At 41.9% G+C, this 14,479-nt stretch overlaps 1 protein-coding gene across 1 annotated transcript in view; it reads left to right on the top strand.

The window, feature by feature from the left end:
* REL (REL proto-oncogene, NF-kB subunit) overlaps positions 1–7,743 on the top strand; it is an 83,307-nt gene extending 75,564 nt beyond the window's left edge. Inside the window, exons 11-13 of the mRNA XM_077282752.1 lie at positions 1,050–1,103; positions 1,670–1,753; positions 2,474–7,743. Of these exons, the coding sequence (XP_077138867.1) occupies positions 1,050–1,103; positions 1,670–1,753; positions 2,474–3,153 (818 nt within the window). The 3' untranslated portion in view covers positions 3,154–7,743. The remainder of the gene's footprint in view (positions 1–1,049; positions 1,104–1,669; positions 1,754–2,473) is intronic.
* The last annotated feature ends 6,736 nt before the right edge of the window (positions 7,744–14,479 follow it).

The following is a 14,479-nucleotide window of genomic DNA, read 5'->3' as shown; positions in this document are numbered from 1 at the left end:
TTAACCAAGGTTTTAAGTGACATACTTAAAACTTTGTCAACTTGATGCACTTTTGAAAGAGGAGCTGGCTCTTGGAGTAGAGAATCAGCTCTAACAATCCATCACTTTTAGATTAGCTTATTCTATTCTTCGTGGGCAGTGCTAATTAGTACCTAACAGCTACAATATGTCTGCACCTACATATATAAAAAAAAAGTCAGTCCTTGAATAGCACCACCCTCTTGACTCCTAAAGAATTTAAAGGCGTTGTCTACTACTAGCACAAACCCTTCTCTATCTGAATGCTTAAAAACACCTATCCTCACCTCCCATGCCGGCACCATTCAAGCGGTATCAGCACTCGTATTCCCAGAGCTCAGGTAAGGTTATGTGGTGTGAGCCCTGCACCCAATCAGCGCTGGCTTCACTGTCCCCTCCTTCGGATGTATAAGTAATCAAGAGGAAGCGAGAGCTGTGGCTGGTCGCTCACTTGCTCTTGATTACTTATACGTCCGAAGGAGGGGACAGTGAAGCCTGTGCTGATTTGGCACAGGGCTCACGTGACATAACAACCTCACGTGAGCCCCGACACTGCTGGAATGGAACGGGCACAGGAGATAAGTATAGGTGTTTTTATTTTAACGGGGTCAAACATTCAGATTGAGAAAGAGTTGTCCTAGTAGTCGGCAGCGCCTTTACATTAACTATTTACAAGTTATACTGGATACGTTTTCACAAAACTATATATCGATCTGCTCATATTCCCCATAGCAAATGCTTGTCATAAGAAGTGTTTTCATGCTCTTATATGATTATATATGTTGGATGGTATGAGGCAGAGGGTTCCGGGGGAGACAAAAATGAAGCACGATATATCACTGGCATGAAAGTGGTTAAGTGGACATTATTTTAAATAAAGCAGAGAATGAAAGTACGATGGTAACTGGTATTGCGATATATTTCTGTATATACCTATGTATAAATAAATATATATACTATATATATAACAGGAAATATGGAATACCTATATAGGTTGTATTAATAATTATTTTTGCTTTGACCCCATTTAGACCATTATGCTAAGAAGAAGAAAAAAAATGAGGATATGTTGCAGAAATTTATTGGTAAGTACTGAGTAATGCCACTAAATTATTTTTATTGAAAAATTAAAATATTATTCCTTTATAGCCTGAAATGTGGCACAATGGTTAGTACTTTTGCCTTGCAATGCTGAGATCCTGGATTAAATCCAGCCAAAGAATATATTTGCATGGAGTTTGTATGTTTCCCTGTGTTCCCGTGTCTTTGATTGGCCTTTGTAGATGTCTGAGATAAGGAAATTAAACTGTTGGCCCCAGTGAGGACAGGAACTTGAGAACGTGTTGGTGCTATGTAAACTATAGAAAATTACATAGATAAAAGTACAAGGTGACCAAACTATTGACCACCAATAACTCAATAAGTGTGACAAGACCAAACATTGGCTTCCCAATGACCATTACCAATCGTTTTTCTCACATACACATAACAGTAACCTTTAAAAATCAATATAATTGGATGGCTGTGGATAATTTTGATGTCTTCATCAAATTATTATGGTCACCAATAGTAATTCTTCAGCTAGATATGTTGTCTTAGCTTTTCCTAATCTTACTCTCAGTATTAATATCAAGTCCTTTGTCTCTTGTAGTTTCTCTTCAAAATCATCAAGTGGAAAAAGCAATAAAGCCAACCATGCCACCATTTCATGCCATGGATCGACCTATAAAGAGAGGTATTGAATTGAGAATTTTATATCATTACAGTAGATGTTTGTTTTCTTTTATTGGTAACAATTAAGCATATCCATGATTTTATATAGTAAAATGTTTTATAAATCTAGTAACTATGAACAACCATATCCAGTGGTGCATATGGGTCCATCCTAAATTAACATAAAGGTATACTTCCTGGAAGAAGGATGCCTAGGCAGCTGTACAATACTGGAAGCCTCTCCTGCAAAGCTAAATGTATGGTTACTTTAGTAAAAAGAATGCAGGCAGTGCCATCACTGGAGGTACACGCTATTTGTGTTATTAAAAGGATTGTCCAGGTTTGGCAAGAAAGTCTGCACCGATCTGACTGCAGACTTGTAAATCCTAACAGCGCGCACAGCATGTACTGTCAGGATTCTCTTGTGCCGGAGGAGAGAACGGGCGTCCGTTTGACCACAAGTTTGCAATATGCATACTCCTTCCCAGCCACATTCCAAACAGACGTCCAAGGCATTGCTCAACCGCTTGCATTGAGTGAGGCTGCACATGTATAGATGGAATGCGAGGTGCTGCCACTGGGAAATCCTGACTGCATGTGTTGTGCGCACTGTGAGGTCATATGAGTGATTGCAGACTTTTGTGCCAAACCTGGACAACCTCTTTAATCTACTATCTCAGACAGTGCTATGTGTATAAGAAAAACACATGGCTTAAAACTTTGTTTTTTCTTCTTATCACAGAAACAGTTATGAATGAGACATGCAGGCAAGCTAAAAATGGAATCGATATCATGCCAAGATCCAGTCCGTCACTGTTCCCTTTTGAAATTCAAACATTGCAGCAAACAGCAAATGCGTCCTCAGCACCAAGCACTCAAAGTTTTCATTGGCAAAATCCAAGCGTGACGTCCAACCCAACTAATAGCCAGAATTTCGGATTTGCTTTAGGCACCACATCGTCAATAAATATATCTGAACAGAAAAGCTATCAGATGAGGAAAGCTCCGGAGCCTCCTGCCAACACTTTGGATTTTATCCCTATGTTACAAGCAAACAATGATCACACTTTGCAAAAGTCCACATACGGTTCAGATAAAGGCCTGACTAATACGTTTCGTATGTCTACTATCCCACAGTCTAGTTACCCAACGATGTCTACTGTAACCACCTATGGATCACCATATCACCGAGACGCATTTGACACTAATTCCAGTCAGATGATATTAAATCCATTAGATGACTCTTCTTGCTCCAGTATTGCTCAAGCCGGCTACTACATTTCTCAGTTCCATCCTACGCAACCTGACAGCAACATGTCAAGCCAATCATGCACCGATCTATTACAAGCACCGGATGAATATATTATGAGTGTTGATTCGGATTTGGAAACTATCCTTGACAATATTATATCAAACCAGTAGCACACTTACTAATTGGTGCTGTTTTTTTTCCAGTGAAGTTAGATGACAGTCCTCACGAACCATTGGGTTAGTAATTATTCCTCTGGACATGTGAAAACCAGTTTTGACAATGAATGATTCCTTCAATCTTAATACTCCAATGAATAAGTCTGAATGATTCAATATTGGCATGGTCATAATCTTTCAGCTTTTATGGTGGGGGATATTAATTCTATATGTCAAGTGTCCTGTTTAAAAAATAAGCAGAAAGTACAAGTACGATAGGACTGTCCAGATGTGGCCTCCATTATTTTCTATATAACCAACTATCTAAGGCCTTATCTGCAAAGTATCCGAAAAATGTTATCTATCCCTCGATATTCCCTAGGAATGAATTTTATTTGGTTAATCTACAACTTCAAATTTTTAGGGGGAGGTATTTCTGTATGAAGATATTTGATTTCTCCAATTATGGACATCACTAATGATTGTTGAAAGCCACCAATACAGGCATAAGCAACTTGTGGGTCTCCAAAATGTAGTGGAACAAGAAATTAGGGTATGCCTAGTAAGGCAAAAGTAAAGGAAGCTGATACCTTATAGCAGGGGTCCCCAACCTGTAGCTCGGGAGCCACATGTGGCTCGCGGTCCTATGAATTGTGGCTCACGGCTGTCTGTCAGCTTGGGCATTAGCTCCAGTTAGCAAACCGGTATGAAGAGCACCTCTGAAAATGGTGAATTTTGTGAGTAGCCCTGCACAGAATTGCAGATCTGGACGCACATATCAGGTCTTAGGGGTTTTGAGATGATTTAGGTATGGTACGCTGGAGACAAGATGACACCACCTATCAGAGGAGATGTTTGAAGCTGGATGTGACAGTGACTTGGGAGTGCTTTATAGAATACTGAATGGGGGTATTGTGGGAACCCCGGGATCTTAGTATACTGCTTTGGCGTGATTTTTGTGGAAAAGCTTTGGTTACCATTATGCCTGTATTGGGGGCTTTGGTTGCTACTATTGTGAGGGGGGCGGGAGCTGAATGTGGCTCGCGACCCTTTCTCAAGGCTGAATGTGGCTCCCGACCCTCTCTCAGAGCTGAATGTGGCTCTCAAGGTCAGAAACGTTGGAGACCTCTGCCTTATAGAGAGGCTTCTGCTAATGAGTGGGCAGGAAGGTACATGGATATATGTCCTTTGTAACTATGGGGGTCTCTCATGCACTCAGCACAGGGGTCATATGATAAATCTTATTTAATCTCTTTAATGGCAATTAAGTTGGCACATCTGCGGCCGATAGTACATCTTTGACAGCACATCGTATCTTTGAAGTGCTCTAATTAAAAAAAAGCTCAGTAGAAATTGTTCACAATTAACATTTTCAATAGTAATTTTATAACTGTGCCCATAAGGTGTTTAGTATAGGGAGACATACAAGGTTACGACTGTGGTCTCATGTGTAGTTTTGTATTACTATAAATGTTGATTGCGGGGTAAATATATTTTTATACTTGTTTTATTTTTTACAAGTACCATTTGCTATAAATGCAAATATTTATGATAGGATATAATGACTATGTCATAGTAGTTAGGTCTCAGCTGGAAAAGCTATTTACCATATCATTTCTGAATAATTTCGTATAAAAAAAACCCTTTTGTTAAAAGTTTGATAACTTTTAAACTGAACATTTTTTAACATAAAATTACTATCATTTCAGCCTGACTTAAAGGGGATGTCCTCAACATTATATAGCTCCCTAGTGTCTTAAATATGTAAATAAATTAAGCTTACTAATATACTTTTCCAACCTTCACTGATGACCCGATTTCAGGCCACGTTGTGTTGCTGGTCCTAGAATTGCAGCTTCTCACGACATTGCAATGAAGACAGAGAGCTTCCTTTGATGATGTGATGAAGGGGCTATCAAGCCCAGTTTCTTCTCAATCATGGCTGTTGCTGAGACAGAGAAAAGGGACTTGCTTAGCAAAGGTTGGGCCATCTTGAGAAGCTACTTTTCAGTGACCACACCGTGAGGTCTGATTGCAGGCCATAGGTAAAGTGTAGAAAATTAAGGTAAGTTTGACTGATTTACATCTGCAAATCACTGAAGAACTGATGTCATCCCATAACCATTTTAATGCAACCTGAAGTTTCATAGTTTACTTTCAATCTTTGATCGAGTATTGTTAGGTGAAATTTTTATTTTAATTTGTAAAGTAGGAAGTGCAGTTACAAATGCATTATTCATTATGTCCCACATTCGTTGAAGCTGTGAGAAGCAATTTTCCAAAAACATCACAAAACCGCTGAAAAACTAACATGAAATTATAACAACTGCAGGTACAAGGTACCAAAAAATCAGAAAGGGTGACTACGATTAGAAAATGTCTCTGCTTTTATTCTCCAATATCAACCTAGTAAAACTGAATTAGGCTAAGCTGCCAAACCAATATAATGCATTGGTAAAAAAAGAACAAGGTACAGACCATTGGACCACACTGGGACAAGTAACAAACGACGAGAAGAGTTGTGTCTTAATCCAGCACTGCCTTAAAAAGTTCCCTGGAGAGTTTTTCCAGCCCAAGTGTAATTACGTTTGTGTGTGCCAGTAAACAACGCGTTTTGGACTTGAACGGAGTCCTTCTTCAGGGTTAAAGCACAATTACTGTGGGTTGTAATGAAAAGAAGGAATTAGATGAAGTCCAAAACAGAACCCAGAAGTAATTATTCTTACTCTGTGAAATCTCTTCTGGGAATGATGTGAGGCAGAACCAGGCCAACAGATAATTCTCCTTTTCTTTGCTGTGTAATACTAGACCCAGCCCATGGATAGGAAAGGCGCTGTTTATTCTCAGGTCATAATTCTGGATCCCCAATATCCAACGTAAATATAATTATTCCATACTCACTGATTTCACATATTTTTTAAGGAAATATGGAATAGATAACAAGATATAAGCTACCATTTTTACATAGATGGCAACCTATCCCTCAACTGGAATGTAGTCAGATCCACTCTCGGACGAGCACTTAATGTGTCTTATTTGGGAGAGGGAAAACAAAAGGATCAAGCGATTGAATTCACACTGCCCAATTCTCCTGCCTGACACCATCTCTCAGTGGAGAGACAGGAGGCCATCATACACATTAGATTGTCTCCAGTCTTGCTGAAATCTGTGGGCTCACCAGACTGTAAGGCTACGTTTCCACGGTCAGTAATCGGCAGCGCTTTGGACGCAGCACATGTCCGATCCATCCAAAGTACTGCCGGCTTTTAAACGCAGGTGAATCCGCATGTTTTCATTGAACAGTGTGGAATCACCGCGCCCAGTACATTGTACGGGTGACATTTATCTTGCGGAGACTAACATCTACACAAGATAGATAGATATGCTGCAGTCTGTAAAGACGCACCACATGTCCGTCTCTGCAGGGAAGCAGCGGGGGCTCTGGACGCATAGCGGAGATGGGATTTCTAGAAATCCCATCCACTATGCTGTAACATCTGGCCACTGCCAGTTGGACGCTGTGGATGGATGCAACGTCCGACCCCAATTCCAGCAATGTGTCACTTAATAGGCTGTTTCAATAAAATGAGTGTTTTATCAGCAAGAGATTATTACTGCAGGACTATGTGTCTGGTACCTCCTAGTCAACTGCTGTGTAACCCCGCCCCCAGCACTGATTAGCAGCTGTCAGTACACAGTGTGCACAGAAAGCTGTGATGAGGGAGCGGCTATACAGGCTCAGCACTATGCCCACTATTAGAACTTCAGCAGAAATTGTATCTAAACAACAGCACACAGACAAGCAAGTGATACATCACTGGAATCAGGGTCTCAGACCCTACATCATACTGCTCTCAGTTTACATCACAAAATTTGGTGAGAAATTCCCTTTAACAGTACATAGTCTGTAAGTGGTATACAGCTTCACCAAATTCTTTCTGCATGTAAAAAAGCATAGTTGTTTCAAGCGACTTCACGTTTTGCCACTGAGTGGATTACTTTATTTTTTTTTTTGCTAAGCAATATTCATGTGTTACCATTATCAATATCCCTGATCAATGGGATGTAATTATAATGATTTCCAAAATGGAAAGTATATTTTAGGAATATGAGGAAGTGTGTCTCAAACATTGTAATATTGTAATTAGCATTCATTTATCTGGATCAACAAATTGAACTCAGTGTATTTTACATGGAGCTTGATATGATTGTATGAAACTTTCGTCCAAGCTTGGAAAAAGACTTATTCTGCACAAATGTGCAGTCGGAAAAATAAATTTGTATAAATGGTAATTAGAATATATGTATTTTTTTCTTGCAAAAAGAAGCTCTCTGCTTGGTTGAAGATTACTGCTATTTTGTACTTCTTTATAAAGTTCTCATGTGCCCGTATATAGCAATGTTGTGTCTCTATATAAATTGTTCAAACTCCTCATTTTTTGAGAAGTTTCGGTAAAACTTATTTTTTTACTGTGCGCTAAATTTTCTGTAACACTGTAAAAGTCTGATTGGAAGGTGTATGCCATCTCCAGGTATATTGTAGGCAGTTTTTTTTCTAAATGCATTACTAAATAAATGAATAATAAAATCTGTTGTAATTTTGAATGTATGTTCTTATCATTAGGAAAATAACAAACACATAAATATAATATATAAATTAGAGAAAAATCCATTAATTTTAGCATTTCCAGCAGAGTTTGACTTTCAAAAAGAAGAGAATGACATATATAATTACATCTGCATCTAAAGGGAACCTGTCATGTCATGAAACGCCAATAACCTGCAGGTTAATAGATTTACAATGCTGTCACCTTATTGAAAGAGCAGCTATTGGGAAAAAATATTAACTTCATTCCTCTCGGGAGCCGCCGGCTTTCAGTCATAGGGGAATGCCCGCAGCGGTTACAGTCATCTCTAACAGCATTGTGAGTGGCTGTAAGTACGCTCCTGCACTTGAATTGTCAGCTTGCTCTGCATAAATGTGCTGGGGTCATGCTTACATCTGCTGTTCACTCTGTACGGAGCGATGATTGAAGCTTCTCCGGGGACGTCCCTATAACTGAAAGCCAGCAGCTACCAGGAGGAATAAAGTTAATTTCCTCCCAATAGCTGCATTTTCAGTAAGGCAGCGTGCATTGTAGGCTATTAACCTGCAGATTAACCCTATACCTGCAGATTAGCATTTGGGACATGACAGATTCCCTTTAATGTTGCAAATATAATTCCATACGGCAACAGTGCTGGGGAAAGCCATCCTTATGTTTCTGCCAGGGGCCTCCTCTATGGCACAGGCAGCATGATGATATCATTGCGCTGCCTGCCTCCTTTAGCAGGATTCCAGCCAAATGAGGCCACGCTCAGGATTGTCAGAAAGTGAAGTCTATTTTATTTTTATTGCTTTGTGGGTGTTAATTTTGATTATATATTCAGCTGGACAGACGTCAGTTAAAATATAATCAGTTTCCCACATATAGGCATTAACCACATATCCCCTCTTTACAAGTTCTAAGTAACAGCACATTTTATCCCACATGTAAAGCATATCCCGTGTAGCTTTAATTCATACTTCAGACGACTATGGTTTGGTTTGATGCACGTGAGAAGTTTCTGATGACGAGTGCAGCCCACGCTACTGCACTCACACATGGAAAGTCTTACAAAGATGTCAGCAAGGGACCTAGGAATCGGGCTATTTTAATAACTAATTATTAATGTTCTGAAATGTTACAAAGAAGGCTGATATTTCCCAGAAATAAAAGGAGATTGTATATGAAAGAAGTTTAACATCTGGAACACGTGAGGCTTTACCTGTAAATTCATACAAGGTATACATGTGTCACCCACCGACTCTTTATTTGACCCAAACTGATAGCTTTACAGTCTCTTCCTTCACCAGGGAAAATTTCCACATCTGCCATTGACCAATCCTAGTAATGAACTAGACTTTAGTACCTGTTGCTGCTTATTGCAGTTCCACCAGCGTGCATCACTGCTTTCTCACACACGACAATCAGGCACTTGACAGAGGAAGCTGCCGTCAGCACTTGTGCAATGGAAATATACTGTATTTCTATGTTGGTATTGGTGCAACCGACATTTCTGTGGTCATGGAAAAGACCAGTAATTCCTAGATTTAAAGTGGAAATACTTGTAGATAGACAAGTCTCTCTATGTATCTTCTGTTAGTCTATATTGATTGTATTGCCAGGATAATATTTTAGGGTATGTGCATGCTGTAAGGGTTCATGCTCTCTGGCACCTGCTTGGAACACGAAGTCACAGTCTTTTTATATCATAGACTGAATAATGTTTATTTCCACTGGTTGTACAGTACCAAAAACCTAAACTGTAAACATAAAATCCCTAGCGCTAACTAAAGAAGTTCGACCCTCGCTACTTCAGACATGGTTGACCTAGTCCCAGTTCGGTCACACAAAACAACTATTGTCCATAGCAACCAGTGAAAGCTGCAGTTTGGTGCACACAGCCTATGCAGTCTCTCTCTAGCTCCAACACAACCCACTCTGCTCAGCTTCCCCCATCTGACTAACCAGAGAACACATGGCCTGGTTCTAGTCCTGGCTATCAAGGTGCACCTAATCTGAAATGTCAGGATTTAACCCTAGCCTATCTGGTTTTCCTATTTTGGGTACCATTTTCCGACTATGCTGTTTTTGGGAACATGATAACTTTTCTACTTTTGTGGCACCCGTTGTGTCAGCTTCAGACTGGGCCAATAAGCAAAGGGTTTTGTGCGGGTCCCTATTCCTCCAGGGTTTTAGCAGGCTGCCATAATCTGTGGGACAGGGCCTCCTTTTCCATGGTCTGTGTACTTTATAGTTGACCTCTCCCACCTTTCCACCATCTCATAGGATCCCTATCACTTAGTAAGGAACTTGCTTTCCACTTTGGGCACTAACACAAGAATCCAATCCTCAAGCCTGAATTTGTCTTAATCAAGCCGACTGATTATACCCCCTGGAATAATCTTCTTGGACCTTGAGGAGGTGCTATTTTATCTGGCCCCTAACTTTGGTCCCTCAACACAACAGATCATTATGCCTGACCAATTGCAAAAAAACAATTATCGGCTCCAGGGGAACACAATTTAACACACTTACGGACCATTTTCCAGAGTATCTTTTACTATTAAGGGGAACCTGTTACCTGAATTTGGAGGGACCAGTTTTGGGTCATATGGTCAATATTGCCTTGCGCTGGCGTGTACTCCGGAGGACAGAGAATGAACTTCAATCCAATATTGCGGCCAGCATGCAGCCAGCGGGTAAGGAAAGGGTGAATCAAACACCCGAAAACCCCGCCCATATGACCCAAAACTGGTCCCGCCAAATTCAGGTGACAGGTTCCCTTTAAGAATCTGAGTTGGGCAGTCCAAAGGCTGTCTTGGGACTTCTCCAGTCAGGGATATTGGCCTCAGGGGATGCTTCCTCATCCTCCTTTCTATCCAGTACAGTGAAAGGAAATTCACTGTTTAAATGATGTGGCCGGCCTTGTTACCATAGCCAACATCTAGCGCAATATTGGAGTACTGGGTGCTAACCTACAAATCCCAAAACAAACGAAAGTCACATACAACAATTATTGTATGCAATAAGTCTTTGACCATTCCTACTTTGTCGGACATGGAACCACAGTCTGTGAGTATAACGATTCAGACCATGGGATAGTTTTTGGTGTCTCCATAGATGCACCTTGCCTTCACCCCCATCCCAGGGATTAGCACATGCAGAAGTGTGGCCCTTACTAATCTCCGAAAACTTCCTGAGTCCAGGAGTTTCATCACAGTCACACCATTCACTGTCACTAGGCACATCTGAGGTATGGCTCTGTATGCAGGATATGCAAAAAATGAGAAGCATCAGCCTTCTCAGTAGTCCATTGGTTCTGAGACCAAGGGACAATGGGCTGATATATGACCCGTGGCACGACATCTCCAACAGACAATGGAATGAGATGTACACCTTGAACCCGGATCTGACCCTTTCTGGATCTTTGGTCGCCCATCAGATGTGGTCTTGAGCCCTTTATTTTGCATATCCTGAAAAGATGACCTCAGGTCTTGATTTCTGAGGGAGGTCTCCACAGTCAAGTATCTTTCCATGAGCCTCACAAGGTCATCTGCATTCTGGGGATCTTCTTGGGCAACCCAGCTTTGCAAGGATTTCGATAGTGATTGGATAAATCGGTCCACTACCACTCTTTCCACCATCTATGCTGGAGAGCAGGTCTCAGACTGTAGCCATTTTTGCAGCAGGTGTAAGAGGTTGAACATCTGGGAACGGGTAAGGTTTGTCTCTTTGATAGCACCAGTGGTGCACCTGTTGCACCCTGACTGTCAGGGTTACGCCCAAACATGCCATAATCTCTACCTTAAGCTTGCCATACTCCTTGGCATCTTGTCGTAGTATGCTTTCTGTGGTTCACCAGTAAGGTATGGAGCTAGAACCTCTGCCCATTGCTCTGAGGGCAGTTTATACCAGTCTTCCACCCTCTCAAAGTCAGTCAAAAAAAGTCATATAATCCTTGTTATTTTCTGCAAGGCCTCCCATAATGTTTGCCTCACACCGTTATCTTTAGAGAACCATCTGCAGTTGCTGAAACTGTTGCTGCAACTGCTGGATCAGGAGTTTGTTGGTATCTTGTTGAGCCTGCTGCTGTTGGACCAGTTGCTTAACAAGCTCCTCTATGCTTTCAGACCACGTTTGCAAGGTTGTAGCTGCCTTTACAAAGAACATTGAATCTTTAAGCTGTAATCACCTGTGACCTTTGGGATCTCCTGCCGCATTCAAACACCAATTGTAGGGCTTCACACTCTCAGGTAGCCGTTTGGAACATGAAGCCACAGAGTTTTTATATCGTAAACGGAATAATGTTTATTTCCACTGGCTGCAGAGAACAAAAAAACAAAACCATAAACAAAATCCCTAGCCTTGTCCAGGCACTTACTAAACAATATCGACCCTAGCTCCTTGACACACGACTGAGCTATCCACATTCCGGTTACACAAAACAGCCATCGTCCATGGCAACCATAGATGCTTGAAGATTGGTGCACACAGCTTGTCTATTTCCAGCTCCAACATAACTCACTCTGCTCAACTTCCCTCCAGTTGACTCATAAATGAACACATGGCCTGGTTCTAGTCCTGGCTATTCAGGTGCATGTAATCAGGACCTAGAGTGCTAGAATTTAACCCTAGTCTATCTGACTTTTTAGTCCGTTCCTCCGAACAGCACCACAGGAGATAGCCCTTCCTAGACCTATAGCGGGACAGAATCAGAGGTTAAAATGCCCCTTCTATCTCCACCCTCCAGTGTTTTTACTGTCCCCATGAGGATCGTGGGAAGAGCAGAAAAATTTTTCCTGATCAGTTGAGCAGGAGCTCTGGATTGCCAGACCCGGGAGAATTGGGGGGGCTCTTGGCTCACTTTCGTCCATTCCCTGGTCGCATGGCAGGAGGTACATCGCTGATGGCACTGACATGCAGAAACACATTTTCTGGTTTACAGGGGAGCGACATGTAAGTCTATTGCCCGGCGTGCGTCACAACGTGGGCCACACTTCCAGGATTTCATAAAAAGAGTGCCAAGAATCACCTGCTTAAAGGGGAAGGCCACTCCAGACAATGCAGATGGAATACAGGTGAGAGGAAAACTATTTATTGTACTTCTGGGCCTAAGTTACCAGTGCTGCAAAACAGGCAGCACTGGAGGAACAAAACATTGACCGTTCTGACACCGCTACTGAATCCCAGGGACAAGTGAGAGGTGTCTTCCCATATCAAATGGTCTGGGGCTCTAGGTAGAGGTCCCTCAACCAACAGCCAGCCAGTGCACGTTCTATAATAATAATAATAATAATTTTATTTATATAGCGCCAACATATTCCGCAGCGCTTTACAACTTATAGAGGGGACTTATACAGACAATAGACATTACAGCATAACAGAAATCACAGTTCAAAACAGATACCAGTAGGAATGAGGGCCCTGCTCGCAAGCTTACAATCTATGAGGAAAAGGGGAGACACGAGAGGTGGATGGTAACAATTGCTTTAGTTATTTGGACCAGCCATAGTGTAAGGCTCGGGTGTTCATGTAAAGCTGCATGAACCAGTTAACTACCTAAGTATGTAACAGTACAGACACAGAGGCTATTAACTGCATAAAGTGTATGAGAACATGATGGAGGAACGTGATTATGTTGTTGTTTTTTTATTAATAGGCCACACAGGGATAATTAGGTTAATGCGTTGAGGCGGTAGGCCAATCTGAACAAATGAGTTTTTAGGGCACGCTTAAAACTGTGGGGATTGGGGATTAATTGTATTAACCTAGGTAGTGCATTCCAAAGAATCGGCGCCGCACGTGTAAAGTCTTGGAGACGGGAGTGGGAGGTTCTGATTATTGAGGATGCTAACCTGAGGTCATTAGCAGAGCGGAGGGCACGGGTAGGTTGGTAGACTGAGACCAGAGAGGAGATGTAGGGTGGTGCTGAGCCATGGAGTGCTTTGTGGATGAGGGTAGTAGTTTTGTACTGGATTCTGGATTGGATGGGTAGCCAGTGTAATGACTGGCACAGGGTAGAGGCATCGGTGTAACGGTTGGCGAGGAATATGATCCTGGCAGCAGCATTCAGGACAGATTGGAGCGGGGAGAGTCTGGTAAAAGGTAGGCCAATTAGTAGAGAGTTACAATAGTCCAGACGAGAATGAATAAGTGAGACAGTAAGAGTTTTTGCAGAGTCGAAAGTAAGAAAAGGGCGAATTCTGGAAATGTTTTTGAGATGCAGATAAGAAGAGCGAGCCAGTGATCGGATGTGGGGGGTGAATGAAAGCTCGGAATCAAGGATGACTCCAAGGCAGCGGGCATGTTGCTTTGGAGTAATGGTGGAACCGCACACAGAGATGGCAATGTCGGGCAAAGGTAGGTTTGTAGAGGGAGAGAACACGAGGAGTTCAGTTTTTGACAGGTTCAGTTTCAGATAGAGGGAGGACATGATGTTAGAGACAGCGGTAAGACAATCACTGGTGTTTTCTAAAAAGGTCGGCGTGATAACAGGAGAAGAGGTATATAATTGGGTGTCGTCAGCATAGAGATGGTACTGGAAACCAAATCTACTGATTGTTTGTCCAATAGGGGCAGTATACAAAGAGAAGAGGAGGGGGCCTAGGACTGATCCTTGAGGAACCCCAACAGTAAGGGGAAGGTGAGAGGAGGAGGAACCAGCAAAACAAACAGTGAAGGATCGGCCAGAGAGATAGGAGGAGAACCAAGAGAGAACGGTGTCCTTGAGGCCGATGGAGCGGAGCATAGTGAGG

The sequence above is a fragment of the Ranitomeya variabilis genome, chromosome 2 (genome assembly GCF_051348905.1).
Source record: "Ranitomeya variabilis isolate aRanVar5 chromosome 2, aRanVar5.hap1, whole genome shotgun sequence".
Classification (NCBI taxonomy): domain Eukaryota; kingdom Metazoa; phylum Chordata; class Amphibia; order Anura; family Dendrobatidae; genus Ranitomeya; species Ranitomeya variabilis.
This window is presented reverse-complemented; position numbering and strand designations above follow the sequence as displayed.